Source organism: Hemitrygon akajei, chromosome 16, assembly GCF_048418815.1.
Source record: "Hemitrygon akajei chromosome 16, sHemAka1.3, whole genome shotgun sequence".
NCBI lineage: Eukaryota > Metazoa > Chordata > Chondrichthyes > Myliobatiformes > Dasyatidae > Hemitrygon > Hemitrygon akajei.
Window position 1 is genome coordinate 73632735 of NC_133139.1, and position 25722 is coordinate 73658456.

Here is a 25722-nt window from a genome sequence, read left to right on the forward strand (position 1 = left end):
CTGCTGAGTTTTAATTTATTTTGCCATTTCTCATCTACTTGGCAACAAATGGGAGCCCTGATGAAGGGTCTCAGTCCAAAACATCAACTCTATTCATTTCCGTTGATGCTCCCTGACCTGCTGAGTTCCTCCAGTATTGTGCGTGTGTGTTGCAAATATGGAAAGGCAGAGAATTCTTGGCTTAAACTGAATCACTGCTTTCCTTGGTATTCAAGTTTCAGGATCTTACTGCTTCTTCAGAACATTTTTTGAAGAAAAGGGCACATTGTTGTATTTGTAGCTAGTTGTCATATCATATATACAAAGGATGTGCTTTTGCCGGGACCATGATGATTGAATTGTTTCCTTCCCACTACCCTTTCCTGCTTCCTCCCAATCCATCCATCCATTCAGCCCCTTCAGAATATACTTTTCTTCCCGAATCCTTGCAGCTCCATCATGCAGTTTTTTTTCAGGTAGTAATGGAAAAGCAAACTACACTGGATGTTGCTAATCTGAAATTAAAACACAAATAGCATGAAGTCAAGAAGGATCTGTGGAGACAGTATGTTTCAAGTCACTAATCTCTCATGGGACCTTTGTCTTACCACAGATGTTGACTATCTTTAGCATTGTCTGTTTCATTAGCTCATTTATTGATTCCAAGAGTACAGTGGTTTGGAAGTAATTGCTCATTTAGTGTCCCATTTCAATGCATTTCAAGTTCTCAACTAGCCCTACAGATCTATTTCTACTAACAGTATTTCTGCCTCTATGTTGCAAGATCTATTCTGCATTCCTCTCATTGACTACAGACCCATGTGCAGCAGGGTAACAATAACAGCAAACTTACAGCAACAAGTTGCCAGGAGCTTTTGACTAAAATGAACAAAATCTGTGTAGATTTTCATCCCCTTTCAAAGTGATGATGTGTGGATTGTTCTGCCTCTGAAAATGCAGTGTGTTGCTACAAGTTGTTCTTTTAGCAATGCAGTGAATGCATTTTCACCCAATCGTTTGCAGTGAGTAGGGTGTAATGGTTCCCTTTATTTATGTGACATTGATCATTTTTGTGACAATATTTCAGTCAGTATGTAGAAATTTTTGGGTACTTTTCTCTGGGGGAATAAAAGCTTACAGTGATAAGCACTTTGACATTGTGCGCAGTCTACATAAAGTATTATGTGAGAGATATTGAGGCCTTATACCAGCTGACAGCATATTGTTCTTGTCCATTTACACCCACTTGCTCAAGTATTACTAATCGTGCATGTTGTCTTCAGTTTTAAATTATTCTTCACATATTCTTAAGGTATTCTCTAACTAAGACTAATTCTGTCTAAATAATCTGTTTTCTTTCAACTGAAACCTTACTCTTCCTACTATCAGCTGAGTAACAAAAACTAAATCCTTCAAGGTGCATAATGCATGTAACTAACAGAGGATTGTGAGCATGTTAAATGTTTAATCTGGGCATTTTGGGTGCATGCGGCTTTGATTGTCAACTCCCCCCTTCCTGTTGGCACTATCTCAGTGCTTGGCTCAAGGGGAGACATACTGTGTGCAATCTTTGCGTGATTCAGGTACCTGACTCTTTCCTTTCCAGGTTCTTCTGGTTCTTTTAACATGCCAAACTCTGGAGACATATTCATGAATATGCAGTCACTGAATGGGGATTCTTACCAGGGTTCTCAAGTTGGAGCTAACGTACAGTCACAGGTAGGCATAGGACAATTCATTTGGAGTACAGGACATCTCAAAGAGAATAGGATAACAACCCCTGTCCACAAAAGAAGCTTCAAGGTTTGATAATTCCTGCTCCTATAGCCAATACCTCCTGCTAAATATTGTGTGTTTAAGGTGCTTCCTATGGTTGAATCGTGTTCTAATTATATTTTAGCTCTCACACAAAGAATAGTTACTTTTGTATGAAAATCTGAGAAAACAAACCTCTTGGGGAATTGTCTCAGAGAAGTATCTAAGTAGTAGAAGAAAATATGGTGGTCGTAGTGCTATGGGTTCTGATCTGGATCAGAAACTTTCAGTGAGTGGACTTGGTATTGGGAGTTTTTAGTTAGAGTCTCCCCAGCAGTTAGGTGAGAGAAGCTATTGGACGCAAGAAGAATGGACAGTTAACCAAGGTACTAAAATAGCAGCATTATAATGCCACTGTTCCAACTTGAGACAAAATATTAATGCAAGAACAAACTTGGAATGAAAAACTAGGAAGGAAAGGGCTGAGAGTGAAATGATACTCCTTAGAGATTACTTAAAAATACCGAATAGCTCAGTAGATTAAATGTTACTTAAATAACATAATTAAATATTCACTGTAATGCTTTGCTGTCATTGATTCACTTGTGCATTATACCTCATATTATTACCAATATTTTGTTCAACACTGCATTTTAGGTTTCTTCCCAACACAATTTCTTTGGTATTTACATTCAAAAATGTATTCACACACAGAGAGTGGTGGGTGGTGGAATGCACTGCTGGCAATGATGGTGGAGGCGGATACAACAGGGTCTTTTAAGAGACTCTTAGATAGGTACATGGAATTTAGAAAAATAGAGGGCTACATCATAGGGTAATTCTAGCAGTTTCTAGAGTAGGTTACTTTGTCGACACAACATTGTGGGCCGAAGGGCCTCTAATGTGCTATGGATTTCTATGTTCTATGTATTGAGATTGGTATGGAACAATAATAAAGGAATATTTGGGTAGAAAGCAAATTTTATACACCCTCTGTGTAAGTCTTCAGTGCTTAAAGTTTAAATTGTATAGGTACTGCAACATTAATACTTAATTGGTGATTTATTGTATGCATATATGTTTGTTCCAATCCAGGGGCTTAAGAATAGAATACAAGCTGAGATAACTAGTCAACCAAGGGCAGGCTCTATTGTCAGAGGTTTTGAATTTCAGGTGAGATGTTAAGCTCATCCGTCATCCTCGGGTGGAGTTTAAAAGAAGTGAAGAAGAGCAGTGGAGTTTTTCCCTGATGTCATGACCATTATTTATCACACCATAGGTTCTAATATAAATAAAATTAACTGATCATTGTCATATTACTTTACATCCTAACTGTGCAGTCAATTTTATCCTCAGTTGTCACCTTTTGCTTGCTGCATGCCTTTGATTCTTCCACCCACTGCATTAACTGGATGCAGTTCTAACATCCTAGGATAAGAGAAATTTACAGCAAAATTGATTGCCATTTGCCATATAATTGCCATATCCACGACAGTCAAGAAGCAAGTTGTCTAAGTTAACTCCACTTCCCAAAACTCTGTAGATTATAGCTTTTCAAATGTTCATTGGCGATATATAAAATGTGGTGACAAGATGATGGTGCATGGTCATGCATTTCAGTAGAAGGAATAAAGGTGTGGACTACTTTTTAAGCGGGGAGAAAATTCAAAAATAAGATATGCACAAAGACTTGGGAGCAATTGTGTAGGATTCCCTAAGGGTTAACTTGCAGATTGAGTCAGTTTTAAGGAAGGCAAATACAAAGTTCACATTCATTTTGAGAGAACTAGAATACAAAAGCAAGGATATATAATGCTGAGTCTATATACAACATTGGTCAAACTGTACTTGGAGTATAGAAAGCAGTTTTGTGTCTCTTATCTAAGAGAAGATGTGCTAACATTGGAGAGGGTACACAGGAGGTTCATGAGAATGATTCTAGGAATGAAAGGGTTAGCATATGAGGACTGTTTGATTGTTCTGAATGCTGGAGTTTAGAAGAATGGGAGGGGGCAGAATCTCTTTGAAACCTATCCAATCTTGAAAGGCCCAGATAGAGTGGATATGGAGAGGATGTTCCCCATCATGGGATAATCTATGACCAGAGGGTCACAGCCTCAGAACTGAGGGATGTCCATTTAGAACAGAGATGTGGAAAAAGTTCTTTAGCTGAGGGTGGTGAACCAGTGGAATTCATTGCTATAGACAGGCTGTGCAGGCCAAGTCATTGGGTATAGGTGGAGGTGAATAAGTTCTTGACTAATGAGAGTATCAAAGGTACCGGGAGAGGGCAGGAGAAAAGGGTTGAGAGGAATAATAAATCAGCTATGATGGAATGGCAGAGCAGTCTGATTAGGTCAAATGGCATAATTCTGCTCCTACATTTCTGCTGATTTATGTTAGTCCACGAACATGTTTAAATTAACTTACAATAACCATTAATGTTAAGATAAATGGTATGTGGTTACTCAGTCTGTCTCTTTCTTTAAAATAAAGCTGCCTTATTTCCAATCTTCTTTACCTCTGGAACCCCTCTAAAGAGAATTATAGCCAGAGCCTACTCTATATTTGGATCAGCAAGTTTGCGGATGACACAAAGATTGGGGGTGTATTGGACAGCGAGGAAGACTGTCAGAGCTTGCAGTGAGATCTGGACCAGTTGGAAAAATGGCAGATGGAATTTAATTCAGGCAAGCGTGAAGTGTTATTCTTCGGTAGGACCAACCAGGGTGGATCTTAGACAGTAGCACACGCAACATTTTGGAGGAGCTCAGCAAGCCAGGCAACATCTATGGAAAAGAGTAAACAATCAATATTTCAGTCCAAAACCCTTCATCACATCAGCCTTCATAAATCAAGATGTTGAGTACAGGAGATGGGATGTTATATTGAAGTTGTATAAGACATTGGTGAGGCCTAATTTGGAGTGTTGTGTGTAGTTTTGGTCACCTACCTAGAGGAAAGATGTAAATAAGGTTGAAAGAGTACAGATAAAATTTGGGGACTGGAGGACCTGAGTTATATGGAAAGGTTGAGTAGGTTAGGACTTTATTCCTTGGACTTAGAAAATTGAGAGGAAATTTGATAGAGGTATACAAAATTATCAGGGGTATAAATAAGGGAAATGCAAACAGATTTTTTTGCCACTGAGATGGGATGGAGCTACAATTAGGGATCATGGGTGAAGGGTGAAAGGTGAAATATTTAAGGTACAAGGAGAAACGTCTTCACTTGGAGTCGTGGAGGTGTGGAACAAGCTGCTAACACAAATAGTGCATGTAAGCTCAATTTCAACACTTAAGAGAAGTTTGTTTTGGTACATGAATGTCAGAGGTATGGAGAGCAATGGTCCGGGTGCAGGTTGATGGGACTGGGCAGCTTAAATGGTTTAGAGTGGACTAGATGGGCCAAAGGGCCTGTTTCTGTGCTGTACTTTTCTAGACTCTATATGGTTGCCCCCTTTAAAGGCCCAGGATTTATTTTATCCATATCTTCTGATTTATTTACCTCTAGTAAGCTGGAGTCCTTATCTTGTCTCATTCTTTTTATATTTATCACCTCTATTACTTCACATTTTTTCACAGCCCTTCTTTGATGACAGATACACCTGCACTCTCAAGCAGAATTTTGATCTCTATTTGGAACACTGGACTTAATCTGTAAAAATAATTTATCTGTGGTCCAGATCTGATGTTTTACTTAGCTGATAGATCCATCTGAAGTAGCATTGGTACTTCCATGCTGTCCTACTGCCATTCTGTCTTCTCACCCAGTCCATTCCTAAAACACTGTCCACACCTGTTGCTGGGCTCGCTAGCTCTCTTTAACTTTGTTTCAGGAACACTATTCCTTCTGTGTTCCTTACTTTGTTATTTCCCAGGTAATTTTTGAATAATTGAAATGCCCTCCTATTACTACCTGCTACCTTCTAGTTTCTGATGTGTCAAACTTACCAACGCAGTTTCTCTTCTTTTCCCCCTGTAGGCACGCATAACAACCTGACGGTCATCCCTTATTGCTCATGTTCACCTTACTGACTTTATCTATTTAATTTTGTAGCATATCATCCTTCATCACAGTGGCAGTTGTTTGCTTAAGCTGTCTTGCACCCACGTTATCTTCTCCCCATCCCTGACTCCACATCATGTGAAAACCAAAGTGTGGAAATATCAGGTTACCTTTTCTATCATCCCATGATTCTATAATGACATTGGTTATAGAATGGCTACTTGGAATTAAGTCTTGTAAAGCAGAACATGCATCAAGGTGAGGCAGACTGTCCTGTGCTTGCCTACCATTACAGAAACCAGGAAATGCTGCTCTGTCAACATCGGTGGAGAGAATAAATGGTTATTTCCAGTGTAGACCCTAACAGAGAACTGGAAAATATCACAGATGAACACCACTGGGAGCAACAGATGCACATGTACACACATTCGATCTTTCATTTGCACAGACAACAATTTACAATAATATACAATCTTTCACATAATAAGATGTCTCAAAATATTCCATACCAAACAAAAGCTTAGAAATTGGATTTCACCCATCCTTGAAGTATTAAATAATGCTGTTTTCCTAATGGCAAATTGGAGTCAGCAAAGAAATTGAGAAATGCCCACATTAAGAAATTGCTTTTGTTTTTCTCCCCCATTTATAGGTAGTTGAACTTGACATGCCAGCTGACATCACATTTGCCATCTTATTTAGTGTGCTAGGATGTTATGGAATTAAAAAGCACAGAAACAGGTCTTTTGTCTCTCCATGATAGGTCTTTTTACCTATCCATAGTAATCTCACATTAGGTCTATCCTTGTTTATTCAAGTGTGTGTTTAACTGTCTCTTAAGCATAGTGATTGAATCTGATACCACCAGCTCCTCTGGTAGTGTGTTCCACTCTCAGTATTAAGTGAACTTACTCTCAAATCCCCTTTAAAATCCCTTCTACTTACTTCTTGTTTTTTGATACCTATATCACAGGAAAAAAGATTCTGACTATCTACCTATCCCTGCCTCTTATCCTTTTATTTATCTTTGTCAGGTCACCTCTCAGCTTCCTACACTCCAGGAAAAATACTTGGAAAATAATTTTAACAGAGTAAGAGGGACTGGCTGAAGTTAGATTGGGAGTAGATCCTTGCAGGTAAAATAAAATCTGACAAGTAACAAACTTTTAAAAAGGGTTAGCAAGGCTTGAGCGACAGCATCTTCCAGCAAGGGCGAAAGGAAAGATAGCAAAATGATGGAACCTTGGATGACAAAGATTATTTAAGGTTTGATCAGGTAAAAAAAAAGGTAGCATTTGAAAGGTCTAGGCAACTTGGATCCTCAATCCCTTGAGGAAAATATAAAGGATGTAGAGAGTATTATCAACAGAAATTAGGAGCACAAAAAGAGGCCATAAAATATGCTTAACCAGTAAAATTAAGGGCAATCCTATATATTTCTATTGAGTATATCAGGAGCAAGAGAGTATATGGAGAAATTGAAAAGGCCAAAGGGTTAACTACTTCTGTGGGGCCATGGGATATTGCTGAGGTCTTAAATAAATAGATGGATCTGTATTCACCAAGGAGGAGTACATGGAAAATGATGAGTTCAGGGAGGGACACGTTGATTGTTAGGACTAAGTAAGTATTGAGAAGGTGTCAGATGTCTTGGAATGTGTATATCTTGATAATATGATCTATCTTAGAATGCTATGAGAAACAAAGGAGAGATTGCTGGGGCATCTTCATAGGCGAGGTATCAGAAAACTAGGGGATGCTAATGCTGTTCCTTTACTGAAGAAATGCTAAGCCAGATAACTACAGATTGGTGGGCTGTTGAAAATTCTAAGAGACAGAATTTCTGTTCAAGTGGAAAGGCAGTGACTGATGGGTATAGTTAGTGTGGTGTTGTTGGGGGGGAGGTGTGGAGGGATCCCTGTCTGAATTTTTTGAGGAGGTAATGAAGAATCATGAAGACAGGGCAGTAGATATTATCTAAGTTGATGAGGTCGCTCTTGGTAGGTTGGCACATGGGATGCAAGGAGAGCTGGGAAATCATATCCAAAATTGGCTTGGTAATAGGAGGCATAGTGGAAGTTTGGTTTTCTGACTGGAAATCTCTAACCGATGGTGTACCACAGGGACTTCTGGTCACCACACTGGTAGCAAGGAGTTAGTAGTGCAGGAGGGAGTACAGAGGAGATTAACTGAGGTGTTGCCTGGAATGGGGGGGCTTCAATTAGGGGAGAGATCGGGCAGATTCGGCCTGGATCAAAGAAAACTGATGGGTGACCTGATAGAAGTATTCAAGGTTATGATAGGCATGGATAAGGGCAGATAGTCAAAATTATGAAAACAAAAGCAAATAGATTAAAGGCAAGATGGAAGAGATTCAGAGGGGATCTGAGCTGGAAGTTTTTTTTACAGAGAGTGTTGATATCCAGAATACACTGCCAGAGGTCTTAGATCACTTAGCCCACTTAAGAGGCATTTAGACAGACATTTAAGTAGCAAGCATACAATAATATGGTCCTAATGTAGGTAAAAAGGTTGGCATGGAAATGGTGAGCCAACTGGTTTGTTCCTGGGCTGTACAACAGTATGGCACTCTCATAACTGAAGCCCCCCCCCCCCCCCCCGGTGAATCTCTTCTGCACTCTCCATCCTGCAGGGTGGTGACCAGAATTATACACAGTGTTCCATGTGTAATCTAACCAGTACTGTTTACTTACTTGCTTGTTACGTAATTGACATTTTGGAGCAGCAATAAAGGTCCTCCATCTCTGGCAGTGTTCAGGGCTTCCTTCATCATGGCAGTAGCTTCCCCTCGGTTTTCACTACTGTCAGCCATGTAAGCCCCAGAGCAGACACAGGAACACCATCACACTCAGATGTAGAAGGATCCTTCCTTCATTGCTGTTTCTGAAACAGTTTTATTTTACTTGTCAGGGTTGCTGGCCCTGAGCAGAATACTTGAACCTGGAGGACCAGTAGACCACTCTTAATCTGGCCTCCACCCTTTGACCTGTTTGGCATGGGGGACCCTACCAAGAGCCAAAGCATAAAGCCCTGATTCCAGCCAACATAACTCTCCAGGTCATTGAGACATGAAAACCGTCCAAACCACAACAAAGTTGTGGTCCTCTTAGAGGAAACCAGTATTAGTTGCAACCTATTGTGCCAATTTTTATCTCAACACCACCAATTTCTTTTAATTATTGAAATTACAAACATTTCTCCTACATTCACATCAAAGTTAATAGTACACATTGCAAACAATAAGGATCACAGCATTAATTCCTGCAATTCAACATTGGTCACAGACATAAGAACATAAGAAATAGGAACAAGAGTAGGCCATCCGGCCCATCGAGCCTGCCCCAGCATTCAATAAGATCATGGCTGATCTGTCCGTAAACTCAGCTCCATCTACCTGCCTTTTCCCCATAACCCTTAATTCCCCTATTATGTAAAATTCTATCTAACTGTATCTTAAATATATTTAAAGAAGAAGCCTTAACTGCTTCCCTGGGTAGAGAATTCCACAGATTCACCACTCTCTGAGAAAAACAGTTTCTCCTCATCTCCGTCCTAAATCTTCTCCCCTGAATCTTGTGGCAATGTCCCCTAGTTCTAGTCTCACCTACCAGTGGAAACAACTTTCCTACTTCTATCTTATCTATCCCTTTCAAAGTTTTGTACGTTTCTATAAGATCCTCTCTGATTCTTCTGAATTCCAGAGAATATAGTCCCAGATGACTCAATCGCTCATAGATTAACCCTTTCATCCCTGGAATCAACCTGGTAACCCTCCTCTGCACTGCCTCCAAAGCCAGTATATCCTTTCTCAAGTATGGGGACCAGAACTACACACAGTACTTCAGGTGTGGCCTCACCAGTACCCTGTATAGTTGCAGCATGACCTCTCTGCTCATGAATTCGTTCCCTCTAGCAATGAAGGCCAACATTCCAATTGTCTTCTTAATAACCTGTTATACCTACAAGCCAACTTTTTGCGATTCATGAACGAGCACTCCCAAGTCCCTCTGCAGAACAGCATGCTGCAATCTTTCACCATTTAAATAATAATCTGCTCTTCTGTTATTCCTTCCAAAATGGATTATCTCAGATTTACCAACATTGTATTCTATCTGCCAGACCTTGGCCCACTCACTTAACTTATCTATATCTCTCTGCAGACTCTCCACATCCTCTGTGCAATTTGTTTTTCCACTCAGTTTAGTGTCATCAGCAAATTTTGTTATGCCGTACTCAGTCCTCTCTTCCAAATCATCAATGTAAATGGTAAGCAGCTGCGGGCCCAGCACCGACCCCTGTGAACACCCCACTCAACACTGACTGCCAACCGGAGAAACACCCATTTATTCCAACTCTCTGCCTTCTATCGGTTAACCAATCCACTATCCAAGCCAATACACTTCCTCCGACTCCATGCATCCATATCTTATTTATAAGTCTCTTGTGTGGCACCTTATCGAATGCTTGTTGGAAATACGACATCCACCTGTTCCCCTCTATCCACTGCACTCATTATGTCATCAAAGAACTCCAGTAAGTTTGTCAAACAGGACCTGCCCTTTCTGAATCCATGCTGTGTCTGTCGATTGAACCACTCCTTTCTAAATGTCTCGCTATTTCTTCCTTAATGACAGCTTCAAGCATTTTCCCAACTACAGATGTTAAGCTAACTGGCCTATGGTTGCCCATCTTTTGGCTACATCCTTTTTTAAAAAGTGGCGTGACATTTGCTGTCTTCCAATCCGCTGGGACCTGCTCAGAGTCTAGAGAATTTTGATAAATGATTACCAACATGCCTACTATAACCTCCGGCAATTCCCTTAGTACCCTGGGATGCATCCCATCAGGACTGGGGGACTTATCTACCTTCAGGCCCTCTAGTTTGCTCATCACGATCTCTTTAGTGACAGTGATTTTATCGAGGTCCTCACCTCCCGTTTTGTCCATAACATCCTTCTTTTGCATATTAGATGTGTCCTCCACAGTGAAGACTGACACAAAATAGTTGTTCAATGCCTCAGCCGTTTCCTTATCACCCAATATCAATTTCCCCTTCTCGTCTTCCAAGGGACCTACGTTGACTTTAGCCACCCTCTGCCTCTTTATATATTTATAAAAACTTTTGCTGTATGTTTTTATATTTTGTGCTAATTTACTTTCATATTCTATCTTTCCATATTTCTTGTTTAGTTGTTCTTTGTTGCTTTTAAAAATTTTCCCTATCCTCCAGTCTCCCACTACTCTTTGTGACTTTGTACACATGAGCTTTTAATTTGATACTATCTTTTATTTCCTTAGTTATCCAAGGCTGGCTCTCCCCACACTTACTGTCCTTACTCTTGACTAGAATATACTTTTCTTGAGCACTGTGAAAAATCTCTTTGAAAGTATTCCACTGTTCCTCAACTGTCCTACCAAATAGCCTGTGCTCCCAATCCACATTAGCCAACTCCTCCCTCATCCCGTTGTAGTCTCCCTTGTTCAAGCATTAAACACTAGTTTTAGATCTAACATCCTTCACCTGTATGTGAAATTCAATCATACTATGATCACTCTTTCCAAGAGGATCCCTGACTACAAGGTTGTTAATCTTACCTGTCTCGTTGCACAGGACTAGATCTAAGATAGTATTTTCCCTTGTAGATTCACTAACATGCTGCTCAAGAAAGCCATCACGGATGCAATCTGTGAAGTCCTCCTCAAGGCTTCCTTTACCAACCTGATCAGAAGAGCATCCTCTACCACTATCTGCCTTTTGGGTAAATCAGTACTGCCCAAGAAAACCACACAAACTGCTGTAAGAAAATGGAGGGACAGATGAGCAGGAATTGGGGTGGGGTAGTGGTGTGTGCTGCTCTGTAGCCCATCTGGAGGAGACCTGAGGGACACAACTTACCGAACCTTGCACTGTGGTACACAAATGAAATCTTTCTCATGTTGCCCAGTTGCAAAAGGGCAGCCAATGATTCACTAACATTATAGGCTCATTGGAAATCCTTTAGAAATATCTGATTCCCAACTTGCTTTATGGTTTCCTCCTTTTTTTTTAGCTATGAATGAAGTATGTGATCTATTGTCAAGTCACAAAGCATGCTGCACATGTTGATGAAGTTGTCACATGCGTGAAATGTGAAAAGGAGTGTACTCCATCATCATACCAGCAAGTTCCTGATGGCCAGGACTTCCATCATATAGGTGCAATTGCTTCAGAACACAGAAACCATTCGTTTAATACTGCTTACACATTTAAAAAATGTGCTTTTCATCTAACCTAGTTTAGATGCTGAGCCATGGACAATATTAGGAAGAGACTTTGGGAGAAAGTTGTGTTTCAGTGCGGTCAGTGAAGGAGTACTAAAAAATCAAAGTGTCAATGAGCTTAAAGATTGAGGCATATGGAAAGGAGGCGACGAGAGAGATAGGCAGCAAATAATGTCATGAAAGAGCTTGACATTATGTTTTAACATAATTGCTTTGCAGATTTCATAAATGCCAGACTTGTATCAAAGCAAATTTGGTAAAATTTTCAACAGTTTTAGAAGAAAATATTAATTTCTAAAGTTAAAAATGTGATTTTGACAAATATACACATTCCACTTGGAAAGCTTCCAATCATGTTAGATTGCTGACTGCATTGGAGAATTTGTAGCTTGTAACTGTAAATTTCCTTTGAATGAAAGTAGGTCACGGAAACAGTGAGAATTGTACTTCATCTGGAACTTAAAGGGAAAGGTCTTGTTTTGTTCCGCAAAATCTTATTGCTGCAGCAGTTTTATTAGCAATAATCATCACCTATTACTGCAAGCCTTTAGAAGATTCCTTTCATTTGAGGAATATAATAATTTATACACATCATCATAACATTATAGCACATCAACCTCTGGACTTACTCACTCTTCATTAAAATTAGTCCTTAGATTGACTTTGGGTTGCTTATTCTACACAGACATTATACTGCTCATAAAATGTAAAACATACAACATTATCAGCATAGTGTTCTTGCTTCCTTCTACCCTCACTCATTTGCTTCTTCATGTGATTATCTAGCTTATTGTTAAATATTTGTCACTTCTATTCCACGAGTAAATAGGTCACCAAATAGCAGTGGTGGAAATTTCAGATGGACATGGTGAATTCACAAGCAATTGATCTCTTCAGCAGAGTCAATGCTTCAGAATGTCTCTAAGTAAAATTTGAGATCTAAAGGAAGTGTAATAATAAGCATGTTTATACAAGATATCTTAGCTCAAATTAACAGTGAAACTGATATTTACTAAATATTTTTACTTGGAAAGTTTGCACAAGAATCAGATATAATTCTATGCCAGTGATCTTCCTAAATAATACTGCTGTAAATGGATAGCCTAGTGCATTGGCACTTACAGCTTTTAGTACAGGTTTGAATGAGAAAATCCAGAGCTCCTCTAAAATATTTCTACAACAGGATTTAGAGATCCTCTTTGAACAAAAATAAATCACTGCTCTCCTCTGCAATTCAGTGTTCAGATTTCATATTTTGTTCTTTCAGGAAGTTCTATTTCATGTCATAACCATTGATTTTTAAAATGTATCTTCATCTTGCCCTGTTTACAACAATACTAGACACTGTGCTTGTGTATGACTAAGAAAGTATGACCAACTGAACAAACAAAGCAAGTTCTACGTGGCCCAGGACTGACATGTGAAATTATTGCTGCACTGGTGTTGAAACAATCACTCTGTATTCAATATTGCTTTACAAATAACATAAAACCATTCAGCATTGACACAAGCCCTTGAGCTCACCTCATTCATGCTAACCGTGATGCTTATCTGTGCTCCTCCCATATGTCTGCGTTAGGCCTGAATCCCTCTACATATTTCCTATTCAGTTACCTGTTTGAACATTGGAATTGTATCTCCATCTACCACCTCTGACAGCTGATTTTGGGGAAACCTGACTTGTGGTACCATCTTCCCTATCTCGAGCTGTATACTGTACATTGTGCAGGCTATACTGCACTATTTAACACTGCGTATGCTTGCTAACTACAAACACAATGTTCTCAAACAACCTTCCCAGAATAACAGAATTCAAATGACAACCAACTGAACTATTCTGTACAGTCTATAGCCTTAGCATAAGTAATATTAATACAAGGAAAGAGATTATTACGCAGAACATTTTGATTGCAGGTCGTGATTGATTTTGAGAAATGAGATGTCCTGGGAATAGTGCTCCAATAGAGAATGGGTACAATGTGTTTACATTGTTCATTTAGATATTACAAGATTATATTTACATATATTCATTCATTGTGAAAGTGGATAAAGCATCCTGTGTGGATTCGGTGGAGAAATTGATAAGTTGACTTGTTCTGCCCTTTAGGTGGATTCCCTGCGTCATGTTATACACCAGACAGGCGGCTACAGTGATGATATAACAGGAAGCCAGATGTACACCCCAAGGCGTATAGATGTAAGAATCATCTTCTCATATTTTATGTCTGTGGCTTTAAAGCATTGAGAATTAAATGGTTACATATATATATTAATTAATATACACATATTAATTTTAGTCAAGGTTCCCATTCATTTCTGAACATGATGCCTGGATGAAATAAGATCTAGTGTTTTCCTGGTGTATGTGATGAATAAACTCTTCTCGGGCTTTCAGCCAGGTACAGGTATCGATTATTACCAACATTTTGATGACAAACTCTGCCATCTTCTCCCTGAAGTGTCGGTTATAATCTGTACCCAGCTGGAAGCCAAAGAAGAGTTTTTTTTAAATTCCTGTATGTTTTTAACATGAATACTGCTATCACAACTGTAATCACAAGTCACCCTTGACTGGCCTATTTTTGTCCACTGCCATTTAGTGCCTCCAATGTGGTAAGGCAAGATTCAGAGATGAGTTACCATTTGTGTTGAATGCTCTTTAAACATTCCTTTTACACGATGTCTCCAAAATTCACTCTTTCTTATTAAGAAAAGGAGAAGTTCAATTTTTAGCTAGGTTTGTGTTGTTAATGGTAATCACAGAATTACTGGATTGCTGCGCTCAATTAGTTTGTTAGTGTCCTTCAGCAAAAGAAGTCTGTTGTTGCTGCTCAGATTCACAAAGCAGATTTCAGAGGTCTAGAGCAGCTTGGGATGTGAATTTTTTGGTCCAACTTGCTTTCCACACACCCATTCTGCCTTCCACCCTCCTGGTTGTAATGAACATAAGTGGAGGGTGAAAGGGATGAAGAATGGGTGGGGGTGGGGAGGTCAGTGACTAACCCACACTCTGGAGACATTCATTTACATATGGCAATGAATGTAATGGCTCAGATTTTAACTCTCATGTTTCCGGCCTTGAGAAATCCATCAGCTAAAGAGGCTGCCTGGTGGGATAGAAGAATCCAGCCCAAACTGCCCCCCTCCATAGTACACATGCTGCCAGCTGTCGGCTGCAAGTGAAGGAGTGCTGTCACCTTTACCTCTGACTATCTGAAGGAAGAAAGATACAGTCTGATATCATGGTGAATTGGAAAAACCATCTGAAACTTCTGTTTCAAAAGAGGTTGTAGGATAAAGGGGAAGGAGCATCTGAGGAATATGTAGAAGCACACCATCATCGTCAGTGTGCTGCTCTTGGATGTGGATTCAGTGGTAACTGTCAGTGCTCTGTTCCAATGGAAACAAACCTGCTCCGTTTACTGTAGCCGGCACCAATTACGTATCATTGCCACGGTACCATAGTAGTGAGCTCAACGCTATTACAGCTTGGGGTGGTCTAGAGTTCCAGCTGAAAGTCCTCTCTGTGGAATGTGTGCGTTTTCTCCAGGTTGTCCAGTTTCCTCCCGCGATCCAAATACATAGCAGGTGGGTTAATTTGGTCATGGTAAGTTATCCCATGGTTAGGCTAGGGTTAATGGGTTGTTAGGTTGCTGGGACGGTGTGGCTGGAAGGGCTTGCTCTGTACTGTATCACTAAACAAAAGATAAATCTTCTGCAGTAGAGTGAGTTAGGTCTTAGTGAATGAGTTATAATGTGTCTCAATGATGGTTCCACATCTAGCTGAAAGCTGTGCTTGTGAGGTTCAATGTGTGTAAAGATGAGCAAACCAAGTGTCAATTCTATTTACCATAAACATTTAGCTGGATTAGGAATTTGCTGTGGTTCATTGGCACACATGAAACAAAAAACAACATTCCACAATTATAAAGAATAAAGAATTATATAAAAAATAAAGTTAAAGGTTAAAGTATGAATATGGAATAAAAGGTCCATAAATACACATGCCAGCATGTATTTATAATGTAAACAACATTATGAAAAAGTGGGGTTTGTGTTTACAGTCCATGCAGTGGCTGAGGTAATGGATATAGGGGAGAGATGATGAGCTAGCTAGAATGGTTGAACAGATTACCTGCCTGGAGGAAGAAGTTTTTAAGATGACGTGGTTCCTGTTTTAATAGCCTATAGCACTTTCCAGAGGGAAACTTTTGGAAAAGTTGGTTTGCTGGGTGGATTAGTATCCACATGATGTTTTTCCTGTCCACTTCTTGGAGTCATGCAAGTCCTGCTGCGATGGTAGAGTGCAGCTCGTGGCACCTTCTGCTTTCCTGACAGTTCGCTGTAGTTTTTGTATAGTGTGAGAGGATGCTCTATGTGTAGAATTGCATCGGCTCGTTCTAGGGAAAATAGAATCTTAATAACCAAATGAATGTTAGGTAGGAATGATAGATTGTTGGTAGTGAGTGGTGGGTGATGAATAAAACACTGTGCAAGGCTAGTCATGCAAATGGAATCTGATGATGACTGGCCTCGACCTCATATGGATATGGAAGTTTGGTGTGTGTTCTGTTAAGTGCTGTGCAGGCTCTCCTCAGCTGCCTGTACCAGTAGCTGAAGTGCTCCTCCCAGAGCTGTGCATTCCACCCATCAGTAGGCACAATGGACATGGTATTGGCCAGGAAAAGTCTATGGAATCTTCAAACCCTCCTAGGTCTCTGAAATGCCTTTCAATTCCTGCAGCATCCAATAAGCTCTATCTTTTAAGAGGTGGTTTCGTTCAGTAATAGCGAGCTGTAACTAGCGCGGGACAATCATGAAGCTATGGAGATAATAAACACTAGAAGTGGATTCATACAAAGAGCATGGGACTGGAGTTTGGGCCTGTCCAGCATCAGGTTAAATCAGCTTAATTGTGCTTTGTAGCCCATCAGCTGATTACAAGATGTCTCCAGCTTAGCACTCTCTAGTTTACTCTTCATGCTGTGGACATCACGGCCATTAGACTGAAAGTGTGATTCCTATAATGTTGAACTTGTCTGGAGCATTCTATTAGTGTTAAATGTCCAATTCAACTTGTAAGTAATACGGCTAATGATTAGCAGCAGTATATTCTTAAAAATGAGACCTGAATGAACATGTCAGCTCCTTCTAAGCCCCCTTGTGTACAAAACTTTCAAAATTATATGGGATTTCTTGAACTTTTTAGAACCTATGAATCAATGAACAAAATTAGGATAAAGAGTCTGAACGTAGAAATGTTTGAGACCATAAGTGAAATCAGTAGATTAAAACATCTTATATACTGAAGTGAACCCCCCACCCATAATTCTCCGATCCTTCTCTCCCCCAAAATCCTCTCCCTCCCTTCCATACTCCTATCCTTTTATCTCCAATGCCCTTTCTTTCCCAGCACCTTCTCTCTTTCTTCTAGCCTGTCCCACATCTGTCTCACCTCCTCTCACATATACTCATGATCAATTACCTTTCTCTATTTCACTTCCATCGCTTCCTGTCTCTCCCACAACTCCTCTCTCTGTACACACTTCTCTTTCTTCTCATTGCCACATTCTCTCCCCTACTCTGTTATTCTCCCAAGCCCTGTCTACCATGTCTGTTATCCCCATCCCTCCTCTCTTTTTTTCTCACATCATTCACATCTACAGTGCCAATAAATGTAGTCACCCCCTTTGGAAATGTCTATGTTTTATTGTTTTACAACATTGAATCACGGAGGATTTAATTTGGTTTTTTTGACAATGACCAACAGAAAAAGTCTCTTTCATGTCAAAGTGAAAACATCTCTACAAAGTGATCAAAATTAATTACAAATATAAAATACAAAATAACTGAATGCATAATTAACCCCCTTCAATTTAGTATTCAGTAGATGTACCTTTGGCAGAAATTCCAGCCTGGACTCTGTGTGGATAGGTCTCTATCAACTTTGCACATCTGGACACGGCAATTTTTCCCCATTCTTCTTTACAAAACTGCTCAAGCTCTGTCAGATTGCATGGGGATCATGAGTGGACTTGTCAAGTCCAGCCACAAATTCTCAATTGGATTGAGATCTGGACTCTGACTTGGCTGCTCCAGGGCATTAACTTTGTTGTTTTTAAGTCATTCCTGTGAAGCTTTGGCTTTATGCTTGAGGTCATTGTCTCAGTGGAAAACAAATCTTCTCCCAAGTCACAGTTCTCTTGCAGACTGCATCAGGTTTTCCTCCAGAATTTCCCTGTACTTTGCTGCATTCATTTTACCCTTTACCTTCACAAGCCTTCCAGGGTCTGCTTCAGTAGAGCATCCCCACAGCATGATGTAGCTACCACTATGCTTCATGGCAGGAATGGTATGTTTTTGATGATGTGCAGTGTTAGGTTTACACCAAACGTAGTGTTTAGTCTGATGGCTAAAAGTTCAATTTTGGTTTCATAAGACTATAGAACCTTCTTCCAGCTGACTTCAGTCTCCCACATGCCTTCTGACAAACTCTAGCCAAGATTTCATGTGAGATTTATTTCATCAGTGGGTTTTCTCTTTGCCACTCCCATAAATCTGCGACTGGTGAAGCACCTGGGCAACAGTTGTTGTAGGTGGAGTATCTCCCATGTCAGCCACTGAAGCTTGTAGCTCCTCCAGTAGGTCTCTTGGTGGCCTCCCTCACTAGTCCCCATCTTGCACAGTCACTCAGTTTTTGAGGACCTGGCCTGTTTTGGGCAGATTTACAGCTGTGCCATATTCTTCCCATTTCTTTATGATTGACTTAACTGTACTTGAAGCTATATTTAGTGACTTGGAAATTTCCTTGTATACATCTCCTGACTTGTGCTTTTCAATAACCTTTTCGTAGAGTTGCTTGGAGTGTTCTTTTATCTTCATGATGTAGTTTTTGTCAGGATACTGACTCACCAGCAGTTGGAATACAGGTGTGTGTTTACTACAGTCAATTGAAACACCTTGACTGCACACTGGTCTCCAAAACAGATCTCCATTTAACTAGTAACGTGACTTCTAAAACCAGATGGCCGCACCAGTGATGATTTGGTGTGTCATATTAAAGGGGGATGAATAGCAATGCACTCAATTATTTTGTGTTTTATATTTGTAATTAATTTAGATATGTTTTTACTTTGACACAAAAGTTTTTTTCTGTTGATCCTTGTCAAAATTAGATCCACTGTGATTCAATGTTGTAAAACAATAAAACATGAAAACTTACAAGGGGGGTGATTACTTTTTATAGGCACTGTATATCACACTCACTTTCTCTCTGTGTCTCCTCTGTTTCTCTTCTACTCATCCTGCTCCAATTTAGAGCCTGTGTATGAAATGTCCCTACCCACTGTCCATCTCTGGAGATTGGCAGTTAGGCCTTCACTCCCACACCTTGAAGTAGTGACCCTCTTCATCTGCCTGCACCCAATGGTTGAAGAGCTCCTCCCAGAGTCACCATATGGATTGTGTCCATCAGGAGACACAATGGACATGATATTTGGCAAGAAAACAATTCCCCAAAAGTGCATGAAAAAAGTACTAACTGCTTTTCCGAATTCCAAAAGCTTCTAGAACCTGGCTGTGCTCAAAAAATTCCCCTCTATCCTAAGCCATAAGTTCATACAACCGAGAAACAGGCCCTTCGACCCTACATGTCCATGTTGACCATCAAACACCTATTCACACTAATCTTTCAGGTACCCTATATTCCCATTAACTTTCCCGGATTCCACCATTCATCCACATGCTAGAAGCAATGTGCTGAGGGCAGTTATCCTACCAAGCAGAACTGCCCAGTTCCTAGGTTTCTTCCCACTTGTACATGAAGACCTTACAAGCTCTAAACAGAAATTTGGATTGAACCTAGTTCAGCAAAGGTGTGATACAGCAGCACTACCTGCTGTGCCACTGTACCACCTGTCACAAGCTGTAATCCACTGCAGAATGAGGCCCAGAAGAAACATACCTCTGCAACAGCCCGTTCTTTCCTGCTGCAGTAGTATTTCACCCACAAGAAGCTCTCAAGTTACACTCCACAATGAAATTCAGACATTTGAATATGTGCACACTTGTAAGGAATAACAATTCAGGAATTATGGATTTTTATCCCAGATCACTGTGTTCCACCAGGCTCCCTTGTTCCCAAACCTTTCTCTGCATAAGTCTTACCATAGGTTTTCCTCCTAAGATGAAAAACCTCACACTTGTCTGCCATTTTACAGACCATTTATCCAGCTGGTCCAGATTTCTCTGCAAGCTTTGATAACCTTCCTCGCTGTCCACTACACTCCAAATCTTGGTGTTATGCATTAATTTGATGCTCCAGTTAAACTCTGTATCGTCCTGCTCTTTAATATGGATAACAATCCTTTTGACCTATGGTGCCACTTGCAAGGAATTATGGCTAAATATTCCAAGCGCCATTTGTTCTACCACACACTTGAAGCTCTGCCATTCACTATATAAGTCTTACTTTTATTCTCCTGAAACGTAACATGTCACATTTCTCTGTATTAGATTCTGTCTGTAATTTTTCCAGCTGTTCTAGATCCTGCTACAAACTTTCATAGCCTGCTTCGTAGTCAACTACATCCCAATTTTGACGTCATCCGCAAATTTGCTGATCCATTTCAACACATTATCATCTAAATCATTAATATTGATGATAAACAACAATGACCCAGCACTGATCCCTGTGGCACGCCTCTATTCTCAGGTCTCCAAGTCAAGGAAGCAATCATCTACAACCCCTCAGTGGCTAATGATTTAAACCTCTGGACCAGCCTGTCACGTGGAACTTTGTCAAAGGCTCTCTAAAGTTCATGTAATCAACAGCCATGATAGACATTAGGTTCAGTGGTCTCTAATTTCCCAACTTATTCTTGGTCTTTCTTGAATAAGGTATCCTCCAGTCTTCTGCCACCTCAACCACAGCTGTTTTAAATCTCTCCCAAGGATTCTGCAATTCCTGAACTAGCCTCCTACAAGACCCAAGGGATGCCTTGGGGATCTATCCACCCTAATTCACCTCAAGACAGCCAGCACTCCTCATCTGTAATCCTGACTACCTGTAAGACTGTACGTTGGCTGAATGAATTTCTTATAGAGTGTGAGTTAATTCCATCAGATTTGTGACTTTTTGTTTCTTTCCAATAGTTCAGGTCACTATTATGAAGAAATACTTGAGAGTCTTGTCTTTACTTACAGTTTGTCATTACTGTGATGCCATAGGACTTTTTGATGTAATTTTTACCAGAGGCATTGGAGAAGGAATCATCAGCTTCATTTCTTCTGATTTCTCTTGAAAGTTGTCCTGATGATGAGCATCTTTGTGTTTTGACTATAATGTGGCTGACTGGGGTTTAACCTGCTGGAGGGGACAGGCTTCTTTCAAAGCAGTTAATGAGCTGAGCCCATGTTGAGCACTACTTTGAAGAAGCAGTCATTGCTAGCACAATGTAGATGTGAAGAGCAAAGCCAAAAGGGATAGATACTGACTCTTATTCTTTTTCTCTCAGGTTAATGGCAGCTGGCAGGATGCTGCTACCCCATCTTCTGTGACTTCACCCACTGGAGGACCAGGCAGTGTCAACTCAGATACCTCCAACTGATGAGTTGTCAGTGGTCGTCTACTGCCCATTACTTTTCACTTCACTAGGCCCATTGGATGAGAACGTGATTCCAACTTGCTATCATTAGAAGGGTCTTTAGGATACTTTCTCGGGTAGAAGCTCCCTGCCACCTGTATGTAAATATAGTATGACAAGAAAAGGTATTTATACATTTTTCACACAATTGAGTGCAGCCAATTACCTCACTGTAAAACCCTTTTGAAACCAATAGAGGAATGCTTCCTGTTTAGGTTACAGTGCTTACACACTACCTCTCAGCAATACACAATTAGACATTCCCATCCTTTAGTCACCACATACATTTGTGAGTTTTAACTATCTGTTCCCTTCATTCTCTGTGTTGCAATGCAGTTCAGCCTCACAGGTCAGTTGTATTAGGAAAAGGTTATTTCAAGTCTGATGCATGAAAATAAAACCCACCTATTACTGCTTTTCAAAGTTCCTGCTTCTAAATGAGCAGCTGTTTAGCCGTGTTTTAATATAGGTTGACGTGACTGCAGAAACTGACATTGAACCCTACACTGACCACGTGATTGTGTTAGGGCATGCAGGTCTAATAAACTAATGCAGACTGACTTGTTGTTTTCTGTTGACGTGTTAGTCTTAGTGTCTGACTAGAAATTAGTACTAGTTTTAAGAGATCAGCTCAAAATCTGGCTAGAAAACAAATTATTTCTCAGGGCTGACCTTGGATCATTTCATTTTCAAGCTTGGTAACAATAGGATAAAGGATGTTTTACCAGTAGCACCAATGTGTTACAGCAACATGAACTAACACATAGCCCCAGCCAAATGGATTGCTGTGTTCTATACAAAAAAAAACAATTTAAGGATTGACCTCAGTTACTGTGTGGAAAGTCTCTGTTGGTGACTGGACTGACTTAAACCTAGTCTGCACTTGCCTGTGTGATAATGTTGAAGCAGTGAGGTAACATTGTGCCTGCTGACAGCTGTTACTGTTCTGCACAGTGTGAATGTTAACAATGGCCAAAGCCCTTTATTAACGTTTTCTTAAAACTGAGATTAACAATGAAAAATAAAATAATCATGAATTTTGTTACTTATTATGACCTTATGTACTCTGTAGTTCAATTCCTTAGTTATGCTTTATCAAAATCCTGCTTTTCTGGAGCCCCAGTTGGCGATGCCTTTTGGGTAAACTCCTGTTTATCAAAATGGCAAACCTATCGACTTGTTTCAAATTGGGGGTGGGACGGGTAGAATAATTGGAATAACTAAATAAAACTTGGCTGCCTATATATAATCAGAGTTAACAGCAGGAGACAAATCTATCATACAAACGGACATAGAAAGTCTACCATTACCAACTAAAATTTGTTTGTAAGGTTGGAAAATTACTTTGGTAAAGTACTGTAGGGATGTTTTCATTCGAATTTTATAAATGTCAGCACAGACCGTCAAAAAGTAACATAATATCTTTTTGCAAATGTGGAGTTGTAACATTCCCGAGTATCACCTCCTTTTGGTGGTCGCCTTCTGTGTGCAATTAGTGTCTATCCAAATCTACACTGCCTGTACCAAAAATCTCCATTAACACAGACGCTAACAAAAAGTACACGTGGTTCAGCTTTACTAACTTTTTTTAATCTTACGTTTCTGACGTTCTGTATCTTGATGGTTGTGATGTTTGAACTTTTGAAATTTGATGTTATTGTACAAATTCTGAATCCCAAAGGTAATTTTTACTTAGTGAACATGCTGATTCATTACTGTAACTGTAAAGGAATGACTGGTTGAAGTTCAACAGGGCTCTGTCCCAGAAAACTTCCTCGTCTCTTTTTAGAACAGTGTATGGAGGCAGTTTTCTGTATGCTGCAGGACTCCTCCCTGCCCCTGAATGTGACATGTTTTGCTATGAATGTATTCAGTCTCACGAAGCTTTAGGTCGGCATTACTGCGTGCATTGGTCCGAAGTGATCTGCAGATTTGGATTTAAAAGTTGACAACAGACTACTGAAGTTCTGTGTGCAAGATGCCAAAACTGCAGGACAGCCGACTGAAAAGGAGCGGGAAATCCAGGATTACTGGGAGACCAGCAAAAAAACCCACAGCCAGTCACTCCCGTTTAAACATTCAAGCATTTAAGATAGTCTCCTGCATATTACTTTTAAATTAGAAGTGCTTTTTATCAGTTTTCATGTAATTTTCAACGCAGAAGGTTTGTACAAATTGGATGAAAATCTTCCTGATGTGCGAACATTAGCCTTCGGACAAGCTGCTATTACAGTCGATGACCACAGGAGGCAGCCAGCACTCCCAACTCGGCACTGATCACTTTTAAACCACGCTGCAAGATGCTGTTCACCCACTGCACTAAAACAACACAAACGTTAAAATCACTGTGTGCTGCACACGTCCTGTTAAATGTTTCAAATTAATGTCTAATATGGTGGCGTACCCTCTCCAACCTGTCTGCCGTTTTCCGAAAATGTCATCCAGTCCTGAAGATTTGATTTCAGTGTAAGAATGAAGCTGTGTAAAACTCTAATCTGTGACTGTGATCCACTAGGATACATCACTTTCTAATGCCAAATACAAGTGATTTCTGTTTGTAGAGACGGAAAGCGATGGGGGTAAGGGGTACATAAAACATTTAACAAATAACAGGCCTAATCAGTGGCATTTCATTATCAACACAGGTTTCAATTTTTCAATCAAGTTGAAGTTTTAGCAATATTTTGGCAGAGGGTGTTTTTCTCAATGGAATTTCACCAACTGACCATTTACTAATTTTGTAACCTGGGCCTGGGAAGGGTGGTAACATTCAGTCCACTGGGATAATAAATACGAGACATGTTTTTATGTTATATTTTCACCTGAAAGTCTATTCCCACTCACCCACCCCCCAAAAAAATCTTTTTCCTCAGTACACAGAACCTCTCGTTGGGTAACAACAAAGCTCAATTTATATATATTATATACATTCAGAAACAATTTCCTGCGGCAAGCTACCATCTAAAGTGTCAGTGTTCTGGAAAAATAAGACTAACTAAAGTATCAGTATCTTCTGGTAGTAATAGAATAGTGGTCTGAGACAAGCAGAATCAGATATCTGTTTAAATAGAATTCTATTGTAAACTTTTTATTTAAAAACAACACAAAATTTACACTTCTGGTGTAACTGCAAGCACGGTGGGTTAGTTTTCAGTTACTGACTGGAATGGATTCATGCCTTCACAAAACATTTTTTCCATTCCATTTCCTTTAAAGCCATGTTGTTACAGCTCGATAGTAATTTGGAGAAAAACCATGTTGAGGAAGAGTGTATTGCATTTTTATTTGTATGGTTAACATGAAACAGAATAAAATGTTCCTTTTGCCACAAACCAGAGTTAATATAAATCTCAATGACATTTTGTGCAGTTTTTTAAAGCATAAATTAAATCAGCAGGATGGTCTGTCCTGGGTGAATGGAAAATAGCATGATCCGTGCTCAGCACTGGAACCTCCTGCCTCTTCAATTTTGTACCTCCCTCCTTTTGTATCAGTGTTTAATTGTGTACGTTTTAATTTGTTCACTTTTTTTATAAACTCCAATGAATATAGGCCCAGTCTGTTTTATCTATTTTCATGTGACAAACTCACCATAACACTAATCTCTCCCCGATATACTATACTCCCATTAACATATCATCCTTCTTGGATAGGGAGACCAGATCTATATTGCATTCCATGAGTTGTCTCATCTGGACTCTTATTACAATTGGAGCAAGTTGTCTGAATCTTGCAATAAAGACCAATATACTAACCCTATTCCTGTGCTATTTTTTAATCATCCATGTGCAAAGATAACCAGTCCCTTCTCACCATTAAGACACCTGCTTTATTTTTCTCTTGAAAATATACTTACAATTTTCCCCTCATTATATTTCATATGCATATGTTTGTGTTCTATTTAACTGATCTATATGCAACCTCACCCTGAAAAAAAATTGTATCTTCATCCAAACTACTTGGCTTTGTGCCAGCAGGAAACACATTTTAAACAATCCCTTCATAAGATACAGGAGCAGAATTAAGCCATTTGGCCCATCAAGGCAGCTTTTCA

At 39.8% G+C, this 25722-nt stretch overlaps 1 protein-coding gene across 3 annotated transcripts in view; it reads left to right on the forward strand.

The window, feature by feature from the left end:
* pbx4 (pre-B-cell leukemia transcription factor 4) overlaps positions 1-25000 on the forward strand; it is a 407509-nt gene extending 382509 nt beyond the window's left edge. For 2 of the 3 annotated variants that reach the window (XM_073069169.1, XM_073069170.1), the window contains exons 7-9: positions 1586-1698; positions 14132-14221; positions 21540-25000. In XM_073069169.1, the coding sequence (XP_072925270.1) occupies positions 1586-1698; positions 14132-14221; positions 21540-21632 (296 nt within the window). In that variant the 3' untranslated portion in view covers positions 21633-25000. The remainder of the gene's footprint in view (positions 1-1585; positions 1699-14131; positions 14222-21539) is intronic. The other variant, XM_073069172.1, reaches the window with a different exon arrangement.
* Positions 25001-25722: the final 722 nt, after the last annotated feature.